Source organism: Habropoda laboriosa, unplaced genomic scaffold (assembly GCF_001263275.1).
Source record: "Habropoda laboriosa isolate 0110345459 unplaced genomic scaffold, ASM126327v1 scaffold33, whole genome shotgun sequence".
In the NCBI taxonomy this organism is placed as follows: Eukaryota; Metazoa; Arthropoda; class Insecta; order Hymenoptera; family Apidae; genus Habropoda; species Habropoda laboriosa.
Genome location: NW_017100187.1, coordinates 1,424,104 through 1,445,645, shown reverse-complemented (window position 1 = coordinate 1,445,645; position 21,542 = coordinate 1,424,104). Strand labels below are relative to the sequence as shown.

The 21,542-nt window shown below is 41.1% G+C and overlaps 1 protein-coding gene across 1 annotated transcript in view; it reads left to right on the top strand.

The window, feature by feature from the left end:
• LOC108579466 (zinc finger protein 423 homolog) overlaps positions 1–21,542 on the top strand; it is a 104,913-nt gene that overhangs the window by 33,575 nt on the left and 49,796 nt on the right. Inside the window, exon 4 of the mRNA XM_017943011.1 lies at positions 4,809–4,880. Coding sequence (XP_017798500.1) covers positions 4,809–4,880 — 72 coding nt within the window. The remainder of the gene's footprint in view (positions 1–4,808; positions 4,881–21,542) is intronic.

The window sequence follows — 21,542 nt, the reverse complement described above, 5'->3', positions numbered from 1 at the left end:
CTAATAATAAGACACCCGGTATGCAATAATGTTTCAAAGTTAGAAAAACTTGGTGTAACAAAATCTACTATCAATCATTTCCACTACCCTAACAATTTGACAAATTATTTCCCTCACATTCACCGGGTATCCAAAAACTGATACACTCAGTTACACCTCTAACCTACAAAAATTACAAATACGACGATATTAAATTTAAAAAAAGTAAAAGAAAAGCGAACACGTTTTGCACAGGAAGAATAGAAAAATCGGAACGAGGGTGAAATATCGAGCTGGCGTTGAACATAGGAAAAATCTCGGCGACTTTGTACGATTCGCGATAATTACATTTTCACGAAGGAATTTGTAAAATGGCGTCCCAGAAAAATACAGGTCGAGGTTCAAGTCGTCAGATCCCGTCTGCTCCTCTTGGTTGCATAATGGAAACGCTTGGCAAGGCTTATGAAAGAAAATTCCTGGCGTAAGGGGAGCGCGAGCGCGAGCTCTACGTTCAATTTGGGTCGAATGAGAACCAGCGGCATGAGAGCCACTGGCGGTGTTCCCGCGGGACCACTGGGAGCAGTGGGAAGCCTCTGTACCCGTGCTGGGGCTATAGCCGGCTACGCCACGGACGGGGGACTCCCCAAGGAGGTAATTACCCTCCCTACGTTCGCCCAGCCACCCACAAGCCATCGCAACTTCAACTCCTGCCGGAGTTACATGCTAATACAAAACCAAAACCGGTTCCCAACAGCTTCGAACGCCCGCCCGAAATTTATACGCGTCCACGCTACGACAATCGTAACCGGCCAGGCAAACTATATACTTGACCCTTTTGCGCTCGATTAAGTGTCTTAGGTTAGGTCAGGTATCGATCACTTTTTCATTTTCTTTTCTCTTTTTTTTTTTTTGTTTGATCTCCGGCGAAATCTGTTTGGGAGTGTTCTTCGGGAATGATGCGAATTAGTGGAAATTTGAAAATTCTAAGTATTTTTTCTTTTGTGCTTCTTTTGCTTTGATCACACATGAAATTAATTAGGGAACATTCTTCGGGAATGATATGAATGATTGGAAATTTCGAAGTTTTGGGTATTTCTTTTTTTTTTCATTTTTGCTTTGATCTGCACGGAAGGAAATTTCGAAATTTTAAGTATTTTTTTGTTCGATCTCCTATGAAGTCAATTCGGGAATGATACGAACGATTGGAAATTTCGAAGTTTCAAGTATTTTTTGTTCGATCTCCTATGAAATCTCCTATGAATTATTAGAAACTTGGAAGGTTTAAGTGTGACAATTTTTCGCGAGAAAGACTTTCAAGTAATCCCTCTAAATTAGGCTTACCGATGGGAAAAGTTAGAGAGGTATTAGGTGAGATTTCGAGGGCTCAAAGAGGGAGTTCGTAGGGCCATTGGAGAATTCGAGGTCTCTTCTGATTCGCGATTCATCGAACACCGCATGATTAACGTAATACGATTGATTAACCGAGAAAAGCTGATATACTCGTGTTCACCGTAATCAGATGTACTGTAAGTATTTAGTATCACTTCTGAACCTCGCAAAACCAAGAACCTACTTACTTACTATCGCCTTTAAAGGTTGCAATACAAGGCTGATAACTTCCTCTCAAAGATATCCGAATCTACGTGAAATTTGTCCTCGAACCGTGATCTCGTTGCAACGTAATGGGAAATCTAAAATTCCAGCAAGTGAAATGTTTTTCCTCCCCACTCTCTCCTTTTCCGACCGTTCACGTAGTATATTTCGGTGGCAACGACAAACTGATTACCAACAGTGTCCCAAGCGCGGCCTTGGAACTCCCAAAAGTCATACTCGTAAAAAAAGACTATTGTACACCGCGGACTTCCGGGTTATTTATACGAGTTATCTCTTCTCTGAAACCACGAGCCGCGCCCGCTGCAACGTTTCGCGGCCGCCGTGACTTATGAGCGATGATAATTCCAACAGCTTGAGCATCGCCATCCCAGGACCTTCTCTCCACTTACGCTTCTGTGTCGCCTTATCAATGAATTATTCCCCGTTTCGAATAAATCATTAACCGGTGGATCGAGAACTTGGCAAAAGGGCACGCTCGTGCGCAACTTGTTGTCGCGATACTCCTTTGAGAATCGCGGGCCTGTTACTGTTTTAGAAGGTTACTTTCGCGTATTGTTGCTTTGTGAATGATTCAGAACGAGAAGAAGAGAGTACGCGGAATGATCCTTGTTTTTCTTTTTCAAATTGATCTTGTAAATTAGAATTGTTCGTCGATAGATTCTTTCGCGGTTCGAATGCACCAATTCTTTTTATTTCTAGAGAGGTTAAATGGTATCTACAGCTTTGAGAATTTTTTAATCGTACCCCGGTCGAACTCTGGCTTTAATTTTAATTGGCGTTTTCACAGAGTTGAAATTAGTTTTAATCTGAAAATCGAACAAATCTGTTTACGTACCTTGCGCGTGGAAATGTGGAAAAATTAAAATAAATAAATTTCGAGTAAAATTCGTCCGACGAGTAAATCAATTTTAAACAAATTTTCGTGGAATTTCAAACAACGAATAATTACAGATGTAATCTCTCTCTCTTTCTGGTAATCAGATTCGAAACTTTTCATCGGAGGGTATTTAAAAAAAGGAATGAATTTTCCAAGGTTTTTCTTGGCGCGTATCTCGCAGGGGAGGCATGATCGATACACGTTTAAGGGAAAAAGTCCGATCGCGGTGTACAAAAGGGTCATCGGTGGTTGTTTCGCACAAGTTACGCTTAAAGTTGCGCATACTCCAGTGGGAAATTTGAATTTTGGCCAGTTTTCCTCGACGCTGGCCCAAGGTGGTTCGGTCTCCTATGCACAGGAATGGGCTATGGGAGCCAATATCACCGGGGTATGGCTCCCATGGGGCTGCCACGGCTCTTTTCCACCCTTTCTCGTATTATACGCATCCGTGTAGCAAAAGGGGTCGCGCATGTTCTGGCCCGCTTACCGTCGCCTCGTGTATCTAAGTTCGTTCTGCTCGATCGCACAAAATCCCATGAAATTTCAATGCGGACCCCTATTAGGCGGTGTGTTTCCTGAAATTACGCCCGTGGATTTTCGGGACCTGGACTCTCGACCGACGGCGTCTCCGGTATCAATTCACGAAATTGACAGAGTTTCAGGTCTTCTGGAAGATTTGTCATACACCACCGGTCAAATCTTTGGAATCACTGTGCATTGTAAGTTGCACGAAAATTTCCAGAAAAAAGTTTGCAATTTTAAGAAACTCTTAACGAATTTTTTATCATTCAAATCAATCGAAATGAGGTAAAGTGCTATTGATCTCTACAACATCAATACCGATGTAAATTGGCAGGTAGTGTATGTGTTTGTGACGCACTAGCTCTCCACATTTACGGTATTATTTACATTTTACATGTAATTTCTACGTTATAAAAACGCAAGGTTTGAGTGTTTAATGAGTAATAGGTGTGGATCTGTGCAGGCATCTATCGTATGTAAAATTGTAGACTAGAAATTTCAGTTAGGCAGACATTAGGTCCCATCAGGCCCGCACGCGGTATGTAACGCGGAATATTCATGACCGCCTAATTGGGAAAGCCGCGTTAGGGCCGCATTAGGCTTTCCCAATGACTATTCAATGAGGCCCATATTAGAATAGCTTTATTAGGGTAGCTTTATTAGAATAGCTTTATTGTCATTGGGAGACATTAATGAAATCTCACGAGGAATATCTCGTCAAGACACTGTATCGATTAAATTGTAAAAACTTTTGTCTTGTTCAAAGCTCTCACGCAAACGTACGTCCGACACTGAGATGTCTGTAAATATTCCTACGTAGAAGTTTGAGAGCCCCACTCCACCTAATCTAGGTGTGCGCTCGACCACCCCCATTTGGGCCACGTATGGCAACAGTTAGGAATGCCCAATTTAGGCATGCATCGTTCCTTCCGTATTAGGACCTAATGCGGTAACGATTAGGCTTGCAGCATTTAGGTGTGCCTAATCGCTTCCGCATTAGGCCCACATTCGTCTTTAGGTATGCCTAACTGAAATTCTAGTCGGGTATTAACCCTTAGTGTTTTTCGTCAATAATTCAAAAACGAAGCTTCAAACAACATTTTGGTAAGTTGTTCAGAGTTACCCCAGCAACCCCCCATTTCCGGGTGTTCGAAGAGTTACGGGACACCCTGTGTAGGGTAATTCCGGGAGACGGACCAGGCAAGTATTTCCTACATTATCCGGCAAATGTGGAACGCGTCGGTATTCTTTTGTTTTACGGAAAGCGATCGAGCGTGGCTTTCGGTGATTTTTCCTCCATATCTGGCGGATAATGTAGGAAATACTTGCCTGGTCCGTCTCTCCCGGAATTACCCTATTATATTGAGATACCTACTGATGTTTTGAGAACATATGTCACTGTTCTAATTTTTTTAAAGTTAAATCATTTCAAAATTCTCTCTCCTTGAAATATAAATAAGTATGTGAGTTTATGGCAAAGCCAACTATTTTTGTTGCTGGTTGTGTTCGTAGTGTTTATCGTTCTCAAAGGGTTAAGCATGTAAATCGAAGAATGTGAGAAAGTAACTGAGATAGCGAACGCGTTAATTAACGAAATATTTAATATTCAGCTCTCTTTAGATTTCAAATACAGTGTCGCTCTAAAAGAATTGCAATTTAAAGAAACGAAGAGCTTAAATAACGATGACAATTATATTTTAACAAGTATCCAACTTCAGTCCACAGAAATTTGCACAGATTCGACACTCGAAAGGGTTAACGACACGTGACGAACTTATATCACCGTTGCTAAATGTAGCAAAACGTTCTGTTTCAGAATACTTGCAAGAGGGAAGGCCATCGCCGGTCCAAGGGCCAGACTTGGAGAACCAGAACAGCCTCGACAGTGGTGAGTCATAAAGTTCCCATCGCAAAGGGTTGTATCTTTCCGCGAAATTTTCACTCGATCAGCAGTCCATAAAAGACGAGCGGAAAGGAAGAGGCAGAGATTCTTAAGTAGTACCGCGACCCATAAAAATCTCGGAGATCCGGAGGAGATCCTAACAAGCAGCGAAACCACCGCGATAAAGAGGGTTCGGTCTCTCCCTTTCTCTTCCTCGTTCTCGCCTCGTTTTTTTTTTTCAAACGCACGTTCCCTTCCTGGACCGAAGAATACACTTTCGTGTCCACAGAAATTGCCAATTATTCGACAAAACCGGGGAACAATGGATAATTCGAAGATTTCGATAATTAGCTCAATCGCACTTTGGAGGAACTGCAATTTGCAACTTTTCAACGTTTAATTACTACGCTCGGCATTTTCTTAATCTCGTTTCGCCGTGTGTGCTTCGATATCAATTACGCTAATTTCAATGAAGCGAGCACGAAGTGTCGGGACTCGGTCTTTCACTCGAAGGTGCAAGGTTTTTATCAGACCCGTGGGACGCCTCGAAAATTTCTCCTACATCCAGTTTATACGGCCACGAGTTTCCACCAATTCGACATACGCTTAGGTAATTCGATTACCTGGGAGTAACAGAGGACCCAGTTCGGTTTGACTCGGTCTTACTCGACCGATCTCCCAAGTCCATTTACTATCTACACGGAATACTGTCACAGTGTACAATTAACTACTTCGTCCGATTGATCTGGTACAGTGATTTGCAGACGAGAATAAGCTTGGAGTAACCTACAAACCGGACAAGAATTTTCGTTCTTCTTTTTTCAGAGAAATTATGAAAAAGTGTAGGTGTGAAATAATAGGGAGTCCACGTTGCGTGGAACATCCTGTACAATCTAGCTCGCCGCTTCGTTACGTGCGCTCTCATTCATGGTGTGTATAATGGTGAAAATTATGGTGACAAATACAAATCGCACCCATGATAATTTCTCTGTCTGCGTCTCTTCTATCCTTGTACTCAAGCAACGCGTACACTTCAACCCCTGCGTTCTCAAAATTCGCAAAATTTACAAATTTCTTCACAGAGAAGCCGAAATAAAAAAAAAAATGAATTCCGTCCAACAAATTCGCAGCGGTGAAAAAGCGGCCGAACACAGAAGGAGAGAGGTCAGAAAGATCAGCGAACCAAGAAAGGAAAGAAAGAAAAAAAAGTCACAGAGAGACAGGCGCAACACACCCGTACACAAAAGATTCCCGAGCATATGCCACGATATATCCGACAAAGTGCATGCAAAGGGTGGCAGAATCGTTGTGGCGCACGCAGAACGGGTAGCCGCGCCACTAAAGGGACACATTTATGTCTTCCCAGGAGTGCGTTAGCTAGCTGGCTAGCCGCCGGCCAAAGCCAACCCTCTCGGCCTTATTCACGGACCAGGAGAGAGACCCGCCAAACCCCACCCTATCTCTCCAACGCACACCAACTTCTCTCCTTTGCAGGGTGAAACTAAAGCCCTCTCTCCCTCCCTCCCCTCGCTACCGAATCTCTGTGTGTTGCTGGACGGTAATCGAATCAGCGCGGTCGCATCACGATTCCGCGGAAACTCGTTCGTCGACGTCGAAGCCGCAATTTCGATTACGCCCTCTCGAGAAGTGCGCGGCGCCCGGCTGTGTTTGCTCGTCCGGCAAACAGCACCCCCGCCGACGTATATTTTACTCCCTTAAAAACGCGCCCACCTTTTCAGCCTGTAGCGTGTCCTCGAAATTTCAAGGTAGCAGCTAGGGGTGCGTTCTTTTTTCAACCCTTTCTCCACTGTCGGCGCCTGTGGAGCTATATTGTTGAAGCCTTTGGCGCACTTTCAGTTTCTTTTAATAATTAATTGTACCTTCACGCACTTCCATCTTAATTTGGTAAATCGAATTTTGAAACGATGAGGAAAAAATCGTCGCGTGTTAAAGTCTGCCGTAGCGAAAGGGTTAAAGGCGGGAATTTTTCGGGGGTTGAAATTTAGAAATTTCGATCTAAAAGTCGATCGTTCGTGGAACCAGTGATTCTCCTAGTCTCGCAATTTCTCAGACAACTCGCGTTCAAATCTGCCGCAACGAAAGGGTCAAGAACGAGAATTTTTCGGGGGTTGAAATTTAGAAATTTCGATCCAAAAATGATCGTCCCTAGGACCACTGATTCTCCTATACTCTCCCAATTTCTCAAGCGAGTCGCGGTTTTCTCGTTCTTCAGTCAGTCAGTCAGTCACTCGATTCTCTCCCGTCCCTTCCCTCTTTTTCTTCTTTTTTTTTTTATACCCCAGAGAGCCATTGCAACTTTAAGCGGCTCGCATTACGAGCGTTCGGCTCGTTTCTCTCGGTTCGGAGATTGCTCGAAGCTGCTCCCTTCTTTCTACTCTTAATTTAGCCGCCCCCTTAGGCCTGGCCAGCTCCACTCCGTCTCTCCCCTCTCCACTTCTGTCTGTTCGTGACTGTCCCCGTGAACCACCCCTTGGAATTCATTTCAGATGTTTATCCGCGCCTCGAGCGGGACAGAGTCGATCGCGCGAGGATCGACGGACGGATTAACTTGCTCGAGCTGTGATTCGACCGTTTCGGGGGATCTTTAAAGAGGGGCTCCACGGGCGACAAAGGGTTCGTTGCTCGTGATTAATCGACCTCTGTGTCTTGCTCGGTTTCCAGCTTAGAACGGGAGCTTGTAACACGAACAGCGCACCCCTTTTTTGCGCGGGGTAATTGGGCGGGATCCTGTGGACGGTAATTATGCTTGGACGAGGTTCATCGATCCATCGGCTGTTTCAATCTATTCTACTTATTCGGCGTTATTGAATTTCTCCGTGTTTATCGGTTCTTCACCCTTTCGCTGCGATTCATTTTTGTACGCAACGCACGGAGAATAACTTGTCAGAGAAATTTTTCTTTCGGCTGCACCTTTTTTATTGGAAATGGGCTGTGGAAATGAAATAGTCTTTGTAAACTCAGAGGAACTTATTATCGGACTCAGAGGAAACGTCTTTACTCTTTCGAATGCTCCAACGATCTGTCTCTGGACACCCAAAACGGGAAAGTTGGGGTCCGCTGGTACCAGTGATGGCGAACCTATGACACGCAAACCGAGCAGATCACAAATAATCATCACACAAACAACGGTGTCTGTCTTCTATCAACGAGGTTCAGAATCGTTAGTTCCGAGCTGAACCATAGCGAGTCTGTACAAGGTCGTAACGCTCGCAACAATTATGGATATTAAGCTAGATTTTTTCCCAATTTTGACACACCAAGCTCGAAAGGTTCGCCGTCACTGGCTTATACCTAGCTTACTCTATTGTATCGCAGTGTGCAGACTCGAAGACGAACACCAGACACATCTGGTGGAAGTCTTAGCGCCTTGGTTTGAAGGAACGCGGAGACATTTTTGTCCTCGCTTCATTATTTCTACAGGGTGTTGTTAGAAACAATCCAACATTTTTCAAATTTCTTTCGTTGAATTAAGCTGGAAATTCTTGGAAGATAGAATTAGAGTAGAATTACAGCAAAAGCGCCTATAAGCGCCAACTATCACTTTTCATTCAAGTTGAAAAAACTCCTCCTTAGATAAGAGAAGTTCACGTTTCGCCTGTAGAGATATGTCAGACAGAATTCTGTCGGTGCAATCCCCGCGTTCCTTGATTAACTAATCCGTAACAACCTCGGTGGACACGCTGAAAATTTAACCCCAGTCCGTCTTCGGACACCGAGAAACCTTCAAGTTTGTCCTGCATTATTACAGAGTCTCTCCTCCCTGCCTGCACCGTTCAAATATCTATATAATCCATTTAATACTGTCGCTACACAGCAAACCCTCTAATTCGTCCAAACACACCTAACATCCTTCGTTTCGAAAATCTTGAAATCTTAATTTCCACGAATTCCAAAGGAACCCTTCACTCGAGTATCTCCCGCAAGCTTCCCATCAGGATCTCCGACTCGAACCCCTTCGGTTCGTTCTAATTGACGTTGAGTGAAACCCGTGTCGATCAATCATCCCTCGAAAAAAAGGAAATAAAGAAGGGAAATTTGTAAAAGACAAACGTGAAGCTAAACCGATGGAGAATGAAGCAACGAGTGGAAAAGGGCGAATTAGTATAGAGGGCTGCGGAGGGACGGGAATCGAAACGAAAATGACAGAGGCGAGGATGAAGAAAGAGAGAGAGAGAGAGAAAGAAAAAATAAAGGGACAGAGTAGCACCGCCAGATGGATGGAAATTATTTTGTCCAGGATCAAATTTGCCGTCCGGGATCGCGGTTGAAGTCGACGGTAATTAGCCAGGACGGACGTGGACATGGACGAGCACTTTAAATGTCCGCCAGCCACCGACCTGCCGCTGTTTAATTCGCTTATTATCTGATAAAGTTCTGACAGCGTCGGCTGGACCGGTGTCACGAGCCTTACCTGGACCATCCTCTGTCCACGTTGGCTCAACTTTGACGAACCTTCACTTTCTTCATTGATATCTGCTGTGCGCAATTTCAACGGATCTTCGCGAAGTTCTCAATCGAATTCAACTTCGGTTTTAGTGGCACTTTCGGTGCTACTGGTGACTGTAGGCGTTTTGAAAATTTGTTTCGGACTGTTGGAGCCTTTTGACGCAGTTCTACCTTAGTTTAACAGTGAATTTTATCCTCACGCAGTTTCGGGCGAAGTAAGATAGTTTGTAGCCGTGATTAAAAATTTACCGTCAGTGACTCAGTTACGCGTTGAAATCTGAAGTAGCGAAAGGGTTAAGTAAGAAGTTTTATAGAGAACTTATGAGAATTTGGATTGGTTATTTTCTTGACGTTGCTAAATAATTCCACTGTTGAAGGGAAAGATAATTTGTAACAAGTAGTTAGAATAGGACGTTTCATTTGTTTTTTAAGTGGTAGAAATGTAGGAAATGGTGGAAATGTAGAAACAATATTGACTATTCTTAATAGATATTTCTCAGTAAGTAATTAGAATAGAATGCCACATTTTTTTCATATTTTTTAACTTTTCGTTTGGATTATAAAAATGGTAAAAATGGTATTTACATCGTGAAAATGATTTTAATTAATGAAACGGGGATTTATGAAATATTAACATTTGTATCGATATAGTTTTTTTAGCTTGTGCTGGAGTAATTGATTGTTTTAGAGTGTTTATTAAAGTGCAGCTTGGTGTTGGAACTTTTAAATTCCCGGTATTTACCCCGCGATATGAACATCTCTCGGAACTCTCTTGGTAGTTCTCTGATTTACCGGCCAGCGGTGTAATCGAGCCTGTAGTTTACTGACTGTCCGTGGCGCTTTGTTCCACAGATCGCAATTTTACCTTGCGCACGTTCTTTAATCTCAAGAAAAAGTGTGACGAAGAAAGAGACGTATCCAATCGTAAAATTTCAAATATTCAAACTTAAAAAATTCATATTAATACCTTTCTTAATTTTTATCCAGAATACTACAATTTCTAAAAAAAAATCTAGTAAATCTTGAAAATCATTAATTTTAAAGTCCCGTCAACTCCAAATTTCATTAACCCCTTAACATATGACAACGTGTCAGACTCGTGGCAGAGATACTGGCGAAGATGCGAGAAACGTAGTTATATCAGTAAGAAAAAGCGATCCTAATTTTCGTTTGAATTTATAAAACTCAGGATTGTGTCAGACTCGTGGCAGAGATTCTGGCGAAGATGCGAGAAAAGTAGTTATATCAGTAAGAAAAAGCGATCCTAATTTTCGTTTGAATTTATAAGACTCAGGATTGTTAAATGTAATTAATCTGTGACAGATTAGTTTTTGTTACCTGATACAGTACTAAAACAGAAAATGGCTGACGCTTAGATGCATAGTCAGAAAAGAAATCATAGGTTAAGGGGTTAACATCTTCTTCAATTTTTATACTTCACACTACAATTTCAAAAAGAATCCAGTAAATCTTAACCAGCATTCATTTTAAAGTTCCATCAACTCGAAACATTCAACCTTAAAAAATTCACATTAATATCTCCTTCAACTTTCATCCACAGCACTACAATTTCAAAAAAATCCATTAAATCACAAACAACATTCGTTTCAAAGTTCCATCCCCACCCTTAGAAAAAAGAAAGACACCCTACCTCCCTAACAGACACAATTCCGTGAAAATCACAGTGCACCGTTGCGCTAACTTCCCTGCAAAGGTGAGTGAAAAGCGAGAGTCGTAAAAACCGTGCACCCATTACCCATGCAGCACCCAGTCCCCTAATCTTCTTTCGGCAAATTAGCACCCTTGCAGCAGTCACTTCCGTTCGCTCGTAAAAACGCGGTTTCCGCTAATAAAATAATAAATACACGTCGTGTGGGACGAGAGAGCGTCTCTCGCACCTGCGAGTATAGGTACTTCTTCCTCCCTTTTTCTTCTCTTTTTTTTCTTCAACCCCCCATGCAGGGCCGTAGCGCTCGCTTTACACCCCCTTACAATGCCTTGGCGTACATTACATACAAGCTGGTTATTTCTCCAGGGAGATCTCTCGCGTGAATACCGCGAGAGCACGCGCAGGGACGCAACACTCGGGGAAAAGCGTTCGTTGTAGGAGGACGGTTTTAGAGTTACCTTCGCGAGAACTTCCCTCTTTCTACCTTCTCTCCTGCGGAATCGTTCAGTTTTTAAAGTTCATCTTAAATCTGGTTTTACGACTGAGTTCGCAAGATTTTTAACGCTGTGAGAATTGTTGGAGACATTTTTTTTAACGGGTAGCATTGTATCATTGGCAAGCACAGGATATAAGTTCGGCCCATTTATGAAGGCTTCATTACTGGTATACAGCGTGCACCCTCTTTTAGTTTCAAACGGAGGCTACTTGGAAAGACAGGGTGAGATTCGGAGGTCAACTATGCGGGGTGAAATCCCTCGTACGTAGGGTGAAAATGCCACTATTTTCAGATGTTTACCGGCAAACGCTCGGTTCTTCCATTTCGATGTAGAGGAGGGTGTACCGTGAGCGTTGTGCTCTCCCTTATCTTCCTCTCTTCCTTTCTCTATCTTTTTCTATCTTTCTTTATATCTCTCTATCTCCCTCTCTCTTTCTCTCTCTGTCTTTCTCTATCTTTCTCTATCTTTCTCTATCTTTCTCTATCTTTCTCTATCTTTCTCTATCTTTCTCTATCTTTCTCTATCTTTCTCTATCTTTCTCTATCTTTCTCTATCTTTCTCTATCTTTCTCTATCTTTCTCTATCTTTCTCTATCTTTCTCTCTCGCCTTTTCTGTCTCTCTCTCTCCCTTTCTCTCTCTGTCTTTCTCTATATTTCTCTCTCGCCTTCTCTCTCTCTCTCTCTCTCTCTCTCTCTCTCACGGCACCCGCGGGAATATAGGCGAAAAGTTTCTTCCAAGCGGAGTATGTAATTCTTAGGAAACTTTCCGTCAGCCAAACCTCGCCGGCGATTTTGCGTTATCGCGTCTTCTTCGAGGGCTCTGGTTATCGTCTCTAACCCAGGCAACAGCCTACTTCACCAAATATCACGCTTTAAGAGATCGTTTCTATCATTCAGTCTCTCCTTCTCTCGAAAAACAACACACAAATTAACCAGTGACGAAAAAACAGAGAAAAATTTTCCATCGAGACAAAAGTATCACCGATCGTTCAACCATACACATACACATATCTCTTTCAATCCTCTTCCGCGATTTCTTCTCTTTTCTCTAATTACCACATATAACTTTGTCTACTCACGATCCCAGTCACTTTGAATTCTGCCCGCGGTACATAAACGACGTAACAGAAGGGGGAAATGAATTCGAAAAAGGTGCAATGGAACACGCAACTCCCCTCAGGCGGGCCGCTAGTCACGATCCATTAATGTTTTTCAGAGTAGTAGCGGATCATTCATAATCTTGTAGCACACATTACGCGTTCGACGATGCGTTAAGAAAAGCCCGTATTCTGCTGGCTCAGTAATTTTAATGCGAATCGAAGTTGAAACCCCGTGTCTCGTCCTGATCGTTTTGTCTCTTCGATCGATACGGTATTTAACCCGTGGGTTCTACTTCTCCGATCTACCTTCCACGTTAAATTCGAACCGATACGTTCACTTTTCAACAGCAAAAGCATGGACGAAAATTTTGCACACAAATCTTTCAGAATTTCTAGCGACACTATTAGGTGTACAAATGAATTCGTCGCCCTTGCGATTAATCAGCTGTAACTTTACTTCGAACTGAATCTCTTTCCCCGCTGTGTTAGAGTTCTCAAGTTGCTTCTATTAGCAAAACAAAACGCTATCGGACTCGATTGCTATTATTGGTAGATTTATTCATTGATATCCTTTATTAACACATTCGCGTCGGATGACGCACATATGCGTCATTCAGGTATTCACTTGGATTCCGAATCACGCGAAATACGTCATTGAGACTTTCACATATCTGTCTGAAAGTAAATTTATAAAACGCTGTAAATGATTGAATTTCTTTTCAGAAATGCCGTGACAGATGTTTCACGAATTCTAATAATTGTATACGTTTTACGAAAAAGTAATTTACCACATTCTTGAAAATTTCTTTGAAAAATAATAATTAGTTGAAAAGTGACGATTGAAAGAAAAGACGCGAAATCACCCCGTGCACATGTTAAGCGCTGCTCTAAGAGCCCCGTCGCCAATGTGTTAAGAGGTTTAATGATGAATCAAAAATGATTAAAATCTCAATTTTTAATGATATTGATTGGGGTTAATTTTACATTTTTTCCTCAGCATTTTTTAGGGTTAATGGGTATACCTCGTCGTTATTCTGATTACCTGGATGCTTATTATTGTTGGAATGTTATTTCTTCGACTCCGAAGAATCGGCACTCGAGGGTTCCAACGGTAAACGAATGATTTGGTATTTCAAGTAGAAAATGGAAAATACCTTAATATTAATTGCTATCTGAAATATTAGGTGTAGAAATGAATTCGTGGCCCTTGCGATTAATCAGCTGTAACTTTACCTTGAATCGAATCTTTTTTCCCGCTGTGTTCGAGTTCTCAAGTTGCTTCTATTAGCAAAACAGAACACTATCGGGCTCGATGTCACCCATATAAACAGCATATTAGACACTTCGTCCTTTTTGCATTTCAACTTTAAAGAAGTGCTCTTGAAGCGAAAAGTCTTTGGGATGGGAAATTCTGCCTCGTGCGGCTTATTCCCCAGACTATTATCTCTTTCGTTCACTCCACCACCATCTAACCGATTCAAAATTCAAAACATACCAAGATGTGAATAATAGCATTGCTGATATTACACGTCCGAAACCGCCATCATTTTTTCGAAGGGGAATTCGCCTGAGAAATGGAATAAATGTATAGCAAGTGATGGAGATTATTTTCAAGACTGAACTGTACTTTGTTTTTTTTTTTTTTAAATAAATAAATCCACGAAACAAAGACACCTAATAACGCGAAGATGTGTAGGAGTTCTCCTAGCGCTGGACACTCAAGGATTTTCTTAAATAAATCTCTCTACCTGTGCGCGCGCGACTGAAACGCGTAGGAAACTTATTTTTATTCCTTTCGTCTCCTCGAGGAGATACGCAGAATAACGGCTCCGTAGCGTTTCAATTGTTGCAGATAGAACTAACGTCCGATGTTAGGTGCCGTCCGGCGTTAAGGGAACTCCCCCTATATACGAGAAGTTTGTAGATGCATTGGTAGAAAGAAGGAGACTGGAACGCGTGCAGAGTGTGAATTTCGCTGGACAAAAGAAGAGGGAGGTTCGTTTGAACCGGTTCACTCACAATGGCCACGCTTTTCTCCCGGTATCTCGAATTGGAAACCGGCCCAAAACGCTTAATGAACAGCGTTTCGAACTCGCGTTGCCGCATTGAGCCGTTGACCCATTTACATTCGATTACTCAGCCCGACTTTCTTTTGTTTGTGGATCAAAATATAGCCGGTGCACTTTGTTGCAGCGTAGGATACAGCACGGTTCGGTGAACAATAACGTTTCGTTCAAACCGTCGTAAGTACGTATCGCTTTTCTTCTGGGAAGTTCTTCGAGGTGATACGTACACCTTGTCGACCTTCTTTTCGCGTCTCGTTAATTTTTCAGCGTGTGCCACTTTGTTAGGCGAATTAGCGAACGGGAGGTGTTTGATAGGTTAAGGTGCGCGCTCTTTGGAAGTGGGTTGACGTACTTTTTATTTTGAAAGAACTGAAAGTTTTTTGTGTGGAATGAAATTTCGTTGTATTTAATTTTTGCAAGGAATTTATTTTCCTTCGAATTTCGATGCACTCTTTGGAAATGGTTGGGGATATTTTGTGTGAAAGAATTGGTAATTAACTAGAGAGGTATTTAATTACCAATAGGTTAAGATGCACACTCTTTTTGTGCAATAAAATCTCGTTATCTTTAATTTTTGGAAGAAATTTATTTTCCTTCGAATTTTCTCTCGAGTATATTTTTCTATTTTAATGTAAATTATTGTAATTAACTAGAGAGGTATTTAATTACCAATAGGTTAATATGCACACTCTTTTTGTGCAATAAAATCTCGTTATCTTTAATTTCTGGAAGAGAAATACATTTTCCTTCGAATTTCCTCTCGAATATATTCCTCTGTTTCAATATAAATTATTATAACTTAGTAGAGAGATCTTTAATTACCCATAAGTTAAGATAACACACTCTTTGGAATCCTTTCTTGTGGAACGAACTCTCGTATTTAATCTTTCGAGGGAATATAGTTTCCTTCTATTTTAATCTAAATTATCATAATTCAGCAGAGAGCTCTTTAATTACCAATAAGCCACGAATACACACTCTCTGTCAAACGATTCGCAAATTTCGAATGAAAGTTCTGTATCTTAATTATCCTTCCAATTTTCACAATCCACTAATAATTTCCAAAAAAATTTATTCAATCTACCTACTCTCCACAATTCGCCAATTATCGCCGAGAAGCGTCTCTTCGCGCGCACTGGCGAGAATAAAACGGTTCAAACTAAAGAAATCTTTGAAAGACCGGTTGAAACGGTCTCGAAAAATCGGCGTGTTTCTCGCCAAAAAAAAAAAAAAAAGAAGAAAAATTCCAAGCGTCCACAGGAGGAGGATCTACATACGCATAAGTATTCCAGTGGCGTGTATATTAAACGACTGAAGGGGATCCGTCTTTCGGGAGCGACGGAGCACAACGTTATTTACACGGCCGCGGCGATTGCGACAAGGTAGCGGCCGAGTATCCGCTTACGAATGCAAATGGGCTAAATTAATCCTAGCCAGGCTGAGTGCTAGGTAATCATCATTACCCGGGATTATTGTTTTCCCGTGCTGCTGGTGCTGCGTTCCCATCCACGGAAATTTCCCGCCCGTGAATCGTAATACACGGGCAGAAGGAGGGTGGCTTCGATGAAACCATTATCACGGTATACAGCGGTTCGATCTTCGATGGCTCTTCCGGTTATTGAACCTCGTTTCTACTTGTTATCCGGAATTTTTCAGTTTTTTCTTCTTTAATTTATTTATTTGTAGTTTTTGTCGCGAGTGCAGAAAGGGGGAAGCAGGTGTATATATTGTTTACGTTAAAAGGAAAAAGAAATATGTACACAGTTGGTTATAGAAAGATTCGGGCACTATTTGGAAGGTTGTAAGTTTTTTTTAAATTGGATCAAACGACGTGAGTTTTGTTTAGAAGTTAGAAGGATTGGTATATTAGATGGTGTGAATGAAAAATTTGAAAAAAATTGCAATTCGTGGGAGTTTCGGAGAAAATTGTACAGGTCACTGTTTGCAACTTTTTTAAGCGAGCTTGTAATGAAAATTTGAAACATGCGTTTTGTAGATTTATGTCAATTTTTGTAATTACAATTTGAGGAAATTTCGAAGAAAATTTTTAAGGTCACCGTTTGCAACTTTTTTATCCGAGTTTGTAGTGAAAATTTGAAACATAGGTTTTGTAGATTTATGCCAATTTTCCTAATTTTACAATTTCGCGATTCTCACAGATAGGAATTTTTTATAAACGTCATTTAGTATGGGGGAGACTGGGGCTAAAAGTTACAATTTTGAGAAAACAAAAAATGACCGAGAAGTAATGTAGTTATTCTATCATAATGTGGTTATTTATCGTACTTTAAGATTTCAACGTACTAATCCTTCTAACTTCTGAAAAAAAATGGAAACCGAAGAAGTCGTTTGGTCCAATTTTCAAAAACCTACAATCTTCTAAATAGTGTCCGAACTTTTGTCTGTATATACATGAGAATGATGGATAAATGACGAAAAATGACGAAAGAAGGTGTAACCATAGCCAGAGGGAAGACAGGAATTGTACGTCATTAGAATTTGTAAGATTCCTTTCTGTTTTGGTGACACTTTGGTAGAAGGTGTTCTCCTTGTAGAATTATTCACAGAGGAAGAGAGATAGGTTTAGAAGGCTCCACGATCTATTTCGCAGTGTTATGCTAAACGCGAGAGAGCGATTTCTCTTCGGGTCTTATATGTCACGCATGTTAAACACACCACCTTGTGCATTCGTATCTCGTCTAGATATGTCTGAATAAACCTTGCCCCAGTTTTTTTGGTCCAAGTGCACGGGGGGAGAACGTGTAGTTCTTTAATTTTAATCGTTATTTTTTTTTCCTTCTTTTTCTTCTACTTTTGCATACTGGAATTTCTGAATGAAAATTATAGCGATCCTTTGTACCGAAACGCCTTCGTAGAAACCATCTCGATTTCCACTTATGTGCTATTGTCATTTAAAATTCTATTAAAATCGTAGATTCACTGTGTTAAATTAATTTAGAGAAGATTCAAAATTGCTATGCTGCGCTTTCTTCCAAGTTGAAATGGAGTAAACGCACCTCGATTCCTACATTTGTGCTATGGACCATCCAGAATCCTTTAAAAATCGCAGATTTATCATTAAATTAATTTAAAGTAGATTAAAAATTGCAACGCTGTCTTCTTCCAATTTGAAACGGAATAAAAGCACCTCGATTCCTACATTTGTGCTATGGACCATCCAGAATCCTTTAAAAATCGCAAATTTACTATATTAAATCAATTTAAAATAGATAAAAAATTACAGTTCTCTATCTTTTTCCAAATTGAACTGCAACAAAAGCACCTCGATTCCTACATTTGTGCTATGGACCATCCAGAATCCTTTAAAAATCGCAGATTTATCATTAAATTAATTTAAAGTAGATTAAAAATTTCGATGCTGTATCTTCTTCCAAGTTGAAACGGAATAAAAGCACCTTGATTCCTACATTTGTGCTATGGACCATCCAGAATCCTTTAAAAATCGCAGATTTATCATTAAATTAATTTAAAGTAGATTAAAAATTTCGATGCTGTATCTTCTTCCAAGTTGAAACGGAATAAAAGCACCTTGATTCCTACATTTGTGCTATGGACCATCCAGAATTCTTTAAAAATCGCAATTCTGTATCTCCTTCCAAATTGAACTGCAATAAAAGCACCTCGATTCCCACTCGTGTGCTATTGACATTAAAAATCCTTTAAAAATCGCAGATTCACTGTATTAAATTAATCGAGCATAGATTAAAAATCGCGACAGATGGCAACATTTGATCGCAGCACCCGTTCAGCATTTCGCAATCCTTAAGACCAATTCACCTCCAACTAGGCGTTCTAATTTCGTCCGATATCATTAGCGTTCATCTTCGATCGATGTCCCAGCAATCAGGAGCAAGCGGCCAAAGGGGTTCAGGCTGTCCTATCTATTTGTTTCAATATCACGAAACGCATATACGGTCGTTCCCGCGAGCAGCGGTGTCTTCCCTCTGAAGCAACCGAGGTGTAGGTCGGCAGATTTTATCGCACAGAAGATTCCTGTACGCGGTACGTCCGTCTCTTCCCGGGTCCGTTTTGTATTTCACTTGCGGCGACATGCGTCGCGTACAGGCCGCGCCGCGCCGCGGCTAGCCCGCCTTCAATGACGCCGCGAAAAATCAAATTAACCCTTTTACATCACCAGATCGCCGTACATTGACGACCGATAGTTTGAAATATCGCGGTTCAACGATCTATATCTGAACTATTGTGGCAGTTTTGTGCGGAGAAAGGGTTAAAGACTTTGCGTAGAGTGTGAAAATTAGAGCTGTTACTTAACCGTTTGAGTGCCAAGGAGCGCGGTCGCGCTCCTCATATTCGGGCCACGAAGTGTAAATTTTATTCTATTTTTTTATAAAAAATTGAACATAAATCCTGCACATAATCAATTTTGCCTTTGTTTCGTGTTACTTCCAAATAGTCGTATTCAGGAAAATGTCCAAAACAAAATTTTTGTAATTTTTCGACATCAAATGAAAAAAGCGCGATCGCGCCGCTTGGCGCTTTTGGATTGGGAAACGACAAAGACCCGTGGCATTCAAACGGTTAAGAGATACCCGGGTTACTCGTGAAATACTCGAGTAATCAGAAATTATCCGGGTATCTCGTGAGATGAGATAGCTGAGAGTAGATATCTGTTATTCCTCGACTGTTTGGGTACTTAGGCATACGTATATGATATGTGTAAAACAATAGTAACGACGGTCAGTCGTAAGTGACTCTTTGACGCAGGAGAGTATGTCATTTTCCTAGACGCCCTGCAATTGTTTGTTTTCATTGCCGACAACGACAGCGGTAGCGGCCACCGAGATTTCGACTGTTTTATGTACATGTTCGAGTACTCGTGAGATGCCCGATTAAAAGTGATAGCCCTAGTGAAAATATGGCGAATTTGGGAAATTGATATTTTTCGGTGCATTTGATAATTGTGTTCTGCGTATTTAATTCAGAAACACTGGGTGTATAATTCGTTTCTTCTCAAGTCGATGTGCCAAATGTTGTCAATTTTATTTATTTTTTAGGGTTGTAACTTACGTTTTTGCTGTAATAGGAAGGACGACGGAGTGTGCAAAGCGAAAGAGAGTAGTTAAAGAAAATTGCACTTATCGGAGGATCAGTTATGCACGCGAGACACGGGCACGAGTGCTCAGGAGGTAAAGAGTATATTATGATATACAGGGTGAACTGAGTAATATAGTTAGTCACCTCGATCATTCTCGTCGTTGGTCAATCTGTAGAATTTTATTAATCTTTTCTCTTGGACGTGATTGGACCTTTCATGTGACATCATTTTTGGGAAATATTGAAAATTAGTTTCGATTCTTTCAATTCTTAAAAGTTCTCTTCTATCGAGGATCATTTAGAGAAATCTTCGAGATGATTGGATCTTCTATGTGACAATTTTTGCCAAATTTTGAAGATTACTTTCCATTTCTTTTACGTACGACTATACAGTTCCTTAATTTGTTGCACATTGAGAGAAATCACGTTTGATTTAAAGAATTGCGATTGAAAGTAACAGCGCTGATCACGTTACGCGTGTCACACACTGTACATTACTGTTAATGTTGAAAGGTAGGAAATATGGGAAGATTCGTTGATAAAAATTCACTGCTTCAAACGAAAATTCCACAGAGTTACGCATACCTCTGCATTGCAAAGCGTTTAAGAGAACTGGTCGTATAGGTGCAATATAACTTGCGAAGCGGTGGATGGAACGTTAGGCATATATACCTATACATCCCTTTACTATTATCGCGAAAGAAACCGCAAATCTCACCTCAACGGCAATCCTCTCTCTCCGCGGAGAGAATTGCACAGTGTGGGACAGTGTCTTCCTCTTTTCCCTTGGACGGTTCGCTTCCGTGCACGATTACCAGCAATTTTTCATCCACCGGTTTATCCGTTTTCTCCTCTTTTACGCGTTCTTTGCTCTTTTGTTGGCTGGTACATGGGAAGAACCTTAGCCAAGATCGTATTTAAGTCTTATGCAAGTCCGATGTAAAGTCACTCTCGGATGTGATCATCTCTGGAGCATCGGAGAAATCCGCAAATGTAATTAAAAGAATTTTGAAAAGAGCAGTGGGACAAAATTGATTTTCTTGAGAATGGAAAGGTAGGCCTCTTTGAATCGTTTGTGTTTTTTTTTTTCCGACACTATTCAGTTGCAACGAGAAAAAAGACGTGACTTATTCCCTCGGGACGATATTTTTGCAAAAGAAGTTTTCAAAGTTCTAAATTTTCAAATTTCGAAATTTCCCAAGTTCAGAATTTTCAAAGTGTAATCTTTTTTGGACCATTCATCTCTCCCCTCACTTCTTCCAATTGCACTCAGGAAAGAGACACGACTTATTCCCTCAGGATAATATTTTACAGAAGAAATTTCAAAATCCAAAATTTCCAAAGTTCAGAATTTTCAAAATATAGCCCCCTTTCGATCATCCATCTCTTCCCTCACTTCTTCCAATTGCACTCAGAAAAGAGGTACGACTTATTGCCTCAGGATAATATTTTCACAGAAGAAATTTTCAAAGTTCAAAATTTTCAAAATCTACTCCTCTTAGAACCGTTCATCTTCTCCCCCAACATCTTCCAATCGCACTCAGAAAAGATTCACGACTCGTCCCCCCAACTATATCACACACCGGTATTTTTATTAATCGTCTATAGACTATTCTCACGTGGTGTCTCGTTTAAAAGGCTGACTTCGAGTCCTGTCACCGTTAACCAACGAGGGGACAGGGAGGACCGTGAAGCGATTCGAAACGCTCTAGGGTAAAGGGGAAGGGGGATGGTAGGAATGACCGGCACCCATTCGATCAGCAAGGGGAGCCAGGCATACTAGAGACGATGGA